We start from the raw sequence: 6,883 nt of genomic DNA, 5'->3' as shown, positions 1-6,883 counted from the left end.
TAGATTTATCATGAATCTAAAGTTGTGGGGAAATGACATCACGCGCACCTGTTTTTATACGGCCAATACACAAACATGGCCGCGCTTACCGATTTGTAGAAATCGGTGATTTAGCGATTTAAATTTTGTTATCATTCGTTTAATATTATTATTTGGCGGCAGAAAATTTGCAGACTTATTATTTATAGTATTATTTTTCTGAAATCATGTTTTTATTCTAACCTTGTCTTTCCCTGTTATGCTCCAGAAACCACAATTTTCAGTGTAAAGATCATTAGGACCCTGACCTTTGACCTTATGACCCTAAAATCAATAGGGGTCATGTATTGGACATGGCTGTTCATCCTATATAATTTTACAGCTGTAGGCTGATTAACACTTAAGTTATTGAGTGAAAAAGTTTTTCAGTTTTAAGGTAATAGTGACCTTGACCTTTGACCTTGTGACCCCAAAATCGATAGGGGTCTTCAACATATGGACAATCATCCTATAAAGTTTGAATACTGTGGGCCAAATGGAACTTAAGTTATACTCAAGAAACCAAATTGCTACGAACGGACGCCAGGGGGTATAACATAATATGCTCGAAATTCTTTCAGCATATAAAAATAGGAAGAGACTCTTAATTTAGCTACTATCACACATGAATTTAATAATCAGAAGAAAAAAATACACATCAATTTAAAGAATACTTATAAACCAATATCAATGTATGTATACTGTGTCAAACAAAACCATCTAATAATGCCCAATAATGAGTAAAGAAACTCAACTGATGGTTTATCTAATTAAATATTATCCTGAGTTGGTTTGTAACAACAGGTTTGAATTTTATTTAGATATGAAGACCTGAAATTTCCAAAACTTTTATCTTTTTGATGGTGACTCGTACAATATATGGTCCATGAATCGCCAGCTGTCCATGTATGTTGCTTCAAGTGCCCGAAAACCAATGTCCTGTCCAATGTCAGTGATCTCTGGTGGTGAGAACGGTACAGTTGAGGGTTTCACCTCTGGAATCAATACCATACAGTGTGGATCACTCATAATGTGAAATATTAAGTACAACTGAGTTGACTTTTCCATTTCAACTTTTTGAACCAGGTGGAACTCTTGCATCTTATGGGTTTCAACATTGTTGTAGAACATTTTAGGAAATATCAGATCTTCACCATCTTGGCTTTTAGAAATAGAGACCCCCAATGTATACATGGTTTTAGGATTTATAAAATCAGGAACAATTGGGCTTTTGATCAGTCCTGACATTGAAAAACCGGTCAAAACTAGAAAGTCCTTAGATCTCACCCTAACAGTTGTAGTAACATTGACATAGTGAATGAACTCTAGATGACCTGTGAAGTTTTCTCTGATATGTTTTGGTCGACATTTGACAGCTCTTTGCCTTCTCTGTCTTACAGAGTGAAATGGATGGGCATTATTATTACCTGTTATATAACTGATAGTCTCCTCTAGTTCTTCAAAACTAAGTAGACCTTGCTTGTATGTTAGCTTTGAAAATTCTTCAGCTGATAATGTTGGAAATCGTAGATATTTAAATGCCCCTGCAAGTACTTTTCTGATATTTGGACCAGTTTCTTCAAGATTTAAAGTCTTACATTTGCCTTTAGCCCATCTTATAGCAGCATTTACAATATACTTCTCTGGTGCCAGAAATGTATCTCCTTTGAGAAGGTATTCAAGTGTCGTCTGCTGCAAGTCATAAAACCCATCTGATTTGAGCACCTTCTCACCATTATCATCAATGAACTTGACTGCCTCATCTTCAAGTTTCTTTTCCTCAAAAAACAATGCTAGTTCAAGTACAGCACAGACATTGTCTGCTCGCAGTATAGAGATAAGGTATTGTGAGCAGTATGTGAGCAGACTTGTAACCTGATATTTGTGAGCAATCTGCATCACAGCAGGGACTGATTCTTCTGTTAGATCTGTACTGTCTGTATACAGATATCTGGAAAATAAAAATCATATCATATGTGAAGAAAATAGCTGAAATAGTTTAAAAAGCAGGACCAATAATCACTGTAATCTATACTTTGTATTTGAGATATGAAAAAGTACTGAATAAGGTTGAGTTGAATTAGGTGACAATTTTGGTCTAGTTTCAAAATGCGAGATGCAGTTTTTCATGGTCCTTGCATGAGAAAATGAAAACATATTTTCAACGTTAAAATTAGTTATGATAATAGTTTTGATCATTTTCTTACTAAATTTTATATGAGGGCTTCTACCGATGCCAATGCTTAAACAAAGATGTATCAGCACTATTCTTGCATAAAAGTATATTTGTAATTCGGTAGTTGGTAGTTCTGTATTTCATTTATTTATTTATTACTCTTACAAAGAAACCAGTTTCATAGCAAGTGTGATGTCATTTGAAACTAACTAGAACTCCGCGAGTCGGATGTGTCGCCTTGTGAACAATGTAGTTTAGGGGCAATGGCCAGGACAAAAATGAAATATGAAAAATAACAAAGGGCAATAACTAAAAAAATAATAAGTGCAGAGCAGCAGTTTCTGTACACTGCACTTCTTATCAATAAGATCTATCATTCTATGATGTTTCAAGTCCATAGCTTTCATACTTTAGGAGAAATGACCAGGACAAAAATAAAGTAAGAAAATCAACAAAGGGCAATAACTCAAAAATAAGAAATGCAGAGTATCAGTTCTTATGCACTGCACTTCTTTTTAATGAGATCTATCATCCTATCAAGTTTCAAGTCCACAACTTTTATACTTTCGGAGAAATGGCCTGGACAAAAATTAAGTATGAAAATTAACAAAGGGCCATAACTAAAAATTTAAGAAATGCAGAGTACCGATTCTTGTGCACTGCACTTCTTAATAATGAGATCTATCATCCTATGAAGTTTCAAGTCCATAGCTTTTATACTTAAGTAGAAATGGCCCGGACAAAATTAAAGTATGTAAATAAACAAAAGGCAATAACTCAAAAAATAAGAAATGCAGAGTACCAGTTCTTGTGCACTGCACTTCTTCTTAATGAGACCTATCATCCTATGAAGTTTCAAGTCCATGGCTTTTATACATTAGGAGAAATGGCCCGGACAAAAATAAAATATTAAAATTAACAAAGGGAAATAACTCAAAAATTAGGAAGTGCAAAGTACCGATTCTTGTGCACTGCACTTCTTAATAATGAGATCTATCATCCCATGAAGTTTCAAGTCCATAGCTTTTTTAGTTGAAGAGAAATGGCCCGGACAAACTTAAAGTATGAAAATTAACAAAGGGCAATAACTCAAAAAATAAGAACTGCAGGGTACCGGTCCTTGTGCACTGCACTTCGCGTTATTGAAAGAAGCATGCATACCAAGTTTGAAGTCAATCAGATTTATAGTGACCAAGTTATGCTCCGGACAAGCTTTAGGGGACGCCGACAACGACGCCGACAACGACACAGACGCCAACACAGACGCCGCCGACACCGCCGACAAAAGTAACTCCTATATGTCACCTTTTCAAGGCGACACAAAAAGGCTCTCATTACAGTCACCTATTTTCACAGTGCACCCAGAGTCTGGAGTATTTAAGTATTAAAAATAATGCCACAATGGCCAAATTTAATTTGTAAATGCATGTTTTCTTCTCCCTGGATGTACACCTGCATACAAAGTCCTCATGCAAGAATATTTACTGTACATAAAAAATATATGCTTTCAAATTTTGTGCATATACATGTTTATCTGTTACGTGTTTATTCAATAATGCACAATGATTTTATGTTATTCAGTTGTTATGTGAAAAATATTTATACACACTACATAAATATTAGAGATTCTACCCAGATGCTTTTAGGCTTCTTTTGTTTGATAATCAAAAAATGGCTCTTAAATTTTCTTATCCAATAAAGAAAGTCTGAGTTTTGCGATTAGAACTCAGTTTTGTTGATGTGAACTACACCACTCAGAAATACTGATTTGCTACTGTTAACAGTACATTTTAGTTATAAAACTATAACCATAATGAAAAATAAATGACTGGAAAAAGTATTCGAAGTTCATGCCATGATGTCCATAACTGTGACCTTGTAAATCCAAAGACAATACTTAACAAGTTATATAGGTTGTAAATACTTAATACCATCATATGAAGTTTGAAAGCTGAAGATGACACTCAAGTTACTCAGCTGAAACAGTTTTTCAAAGTATGTGGCACTGCCACCTGTGCAATTGGCCAATTAAATCCAAGAATTATATAGGTCTTCTACAGATATAGCAAAACCAACTGGACAAGTGACAAATTCAAAAGCCTATAAAGGTCTTCCACAAGGTAAGGGGGACAATCTAAGGTAAGGATCAATGAATCTTCAGTATTCAAGTAGAAGAATATTTCAAAGGCCACTGTCTCTTGACTTTAACGTATTGACTATGGGCTATAGTGACTGAATGTTAATAAAATGTGACTGGCAGACAATCAAACAATGTCTTCCTGAAAAGAAGTGGTAAGGTATATAATTTGCTTTGGGTTGGTGGATGAATTACTCACTTCAAAAACAGCTTAAATGTATTTGAATCAGTATCTGACAACTCTATTTCTGGATTTGTGTCTGCACATGGTCCATAAAACATTGCCTGAAAAGTAAAATATTATTCAGTTTAGAAATTAAAATGCTCCCCTCTCACATAGAAGTATATTTAGCTTTTTCCTATGTCTTTTTCAGCTAGTGTAACAAACATAAACCTGATCTGGGCACAAATTGATTAACATTTAAAACAAAGAGATCCATTATAAGTCAACATTATCCCATGTCAGTGAACAATATACAGTTTAATGGTCACTTAGAAACCAGTTCTTTTCAGCTTACAATGTATAGTTTGCAAGATGTAAGTCATATCCATTTAAGATTAAGAAGCAAGCCTCAGTGTCACAACAACCTTGACCTTGGATCTCGTGTTGTCATATGTTAATAACAGAGGCACTTCAAAAATTTAAGTACAACATATTGAATATTTTGTTTATAATAACTATTCTAAAACTCAGGAAGGTTGCAACCCTGACTTTCCAACAGGTAAATATGATAAAACTTGACAATTACATGTACAATGTACCAATAAAGGTTTGTGGAATTGACATGGAATCCAAAAATATAATGCAAATGCAAACTTTACACTTTATGCAAAATAATACAGTACAAAAAATATTAAAACACAGACATTTAATGTTACTTTCATATTACACTACTTAATATCTGTTGTATCTTATTATACATTATACCACAGCTTTTTCCCTAAGATTGCGAAGAGGCCTGGGTGTTTTTGATTTGTGAAAAACAAAGCACAATTTTCTTACTTATTTGAAGTTTAAACATAATTTTTCTTAAAATTGTGAAAGCAGAAGCACAACATCAACACAATTTGTCAACATCAATATCTCAGGGTTTAAAGGTGACATTGCCAAACGTACAATGTACTTAGAAATTTTGTTGTAATACTGTTTTGTGGCAGCAATCAAAGAAATGTGGCTTTTCTTTCACTTGTGAACCTAGAGCATTATGGAACTGTGAAGGGATCCTCTATAAATCGTGACTACCTGTACCTTTTTAAGGCCCCTGTTATGAAGCAAAAAAAAAAGCCCCTGGATTGTGCTACAAATGAAAAAATTAAAGGTCAGAGGTATTATACAAACGTTTAACTTATATTATCTTTAAAAAATCTGGATAAATACCTGATACACAGGGCTCCTTGAAGCAAGAATGATCTTGTGTGCCTGAATACTGTTCTGAGGTAGCTGGTCCGAGTCTTTACATCTGAAGCTTATATCTGACCAAAGCTTTTTATGAAACAATTCTCCTAAACAACCATTGAGGGATCTACCCATCTGCCAGTCACTTGTTTCCATCTGAAAGTGCTACATGCACAGAATAAGGTGAAGTTTAATTGTTACATGTACCTTGCTGAATTTATACAATGCATTTGTTGTCTTATTTTGAGTTTGGAACTATCCATTGTTTACATGAGAGACATCGATATTAAAATACTGTATAGAAAAACAGGGGTATATTAACATGCTGGTGGAGTCTAAACTATATATAATTTTGCATTCACCATCAAAGTCTATGGTGACTGTCTACAATATGATTTATGGAAATGTAAATTGGTACTCCTTTAAAGACCTGAAATGATCCTTAAAAACAGTCAGATATATGCAGTAACTTGACAGTATCAAGTGACAAGATATATATTTGCAAAATTTCCGATCATTTACCCCTGTCTGTTTTTTTGTTTTTGTTTTTTTTGTTTTTTTTTTCAGAAAACAGTAATTGTTTTAATTGTGAAAAATGACCCAAAAAACTCAAATCACTAAGAATAGCACAAAATATGATTTTCTATTAATTCCAGAGTACAGTATATTCCTCAATAAGCTTTTGAAAAAATACTTTTTTGTTCTAAGTGTCTAATTGATCTTTGATTTTGTAAGACGTAGCTTTGCCCAGACGAAAAATATGTCAGGAAAAAATGACAACCATTAATAATAGTTTATGCTTAACTTTGAGGCTAATTAGATTTCACTTACTTCTTTTAATGGATATCTTAACCTGTCTTCACAGTTACTTCTGGTCTATTTAAATAAAATGAATACAATAAATATTTCAAATAACATACAATTAACAACATTTCTATAAAATTGTTATTTAGAAATATCTATAGTACAAATGGCACATTTATATAAAAGGGAAGTAACTGTATATCGGATTAAATAAATCTATAATGTACTCTACTCCCATAACGGAGAATGAGGAGGTGTAAGGCTACTAAATTTTTTCATTTTTGACACCTTCAATGACTTTTGTATATTTAAAATGTTTTTTATAATACATATGCAGTGTAAATAAAACCAA

The 6,883-nt window shown here is 33.4% G+C and overlaps 1 protein-coding gene across 1 annotated transcript; it reads right to left on the bottom strand.

Moving 5' to 3' along the window:
• Positions 1-241: 241 nt before the first annotated feature.
• LOC132713902 (BTB/POZ domain-containing protein 6-like) lies at positions 242-6,694 on the bottom strand. Its single transcript, XM_060696613.1, has 4 exons — positions 6,559-6,694; positions 5,710-5,892; positions 4,531-4,616; positions 242-1,969 (listed from the first exon to the last, which is right to left on the bottom strand). Exons 2-4 carry the CDS (start codon positions 5,881-5,883, stop codon positions 868-870), a joined length of 1,362 nt encoding a protein of 453 aa, XP_060552596.1. The 5' UTR covers positions 5,884-5,892; positions 6,559-6,694; the 3' UTR covers positions 242-867.
• Between the last annotated feature and the right edge of the window lie 189 nt (positions 6,695-6,883).

The sequence above is a fragment of the Ruditapes philippinarum genome, unplaced genomic scaffold (assembly GCF_026571515.1).
Source record: "Ruditapes philippinarum isolate M1 unplaced genomic scaffold, ASM2657151v2 ctg635_1_1_1_1, whole genome shotgun sequence".
NCBI classification, from domain to species: Eukaryota; Metazoa; Mollusca; class Bivalvia; order Venerida; family Veneridae; genus Ruditapes; species Ruditapes philippinarum.
Note: the sequence above shows the minus strand (reverse complement) of the source record. Positions and strands in the feature narration are given on the sequence as shown.

What these genes read in the sequence shown, in the direction of transcription:
- LOC132713902 (XM_060696613.1), bottom strand. Translation starts at nt 5,883, where the DNA reads ATGGAAACAAGTGACTGGCAGATGGGTAGATCCCTCAATGGTTGTTTA. An exon ending in CAAGGAGCCCTGTGTATCAG is followed by an intron (nt 4,617 to 5,709) that starts GTATTTATCCAG and finishes TTTACTTTTCAG; the next exon opens with GCAATGTTTTATGGACCATG. An exon ending in ACATTTAAGCTGTTTTTGAA is followed by an intron (nt 1,970 to 4,530) that starts GTGAGTAATTCA and finishes TTTATTTTCCAG; the next exon opens with ATATCTGTATACAGACAGTA.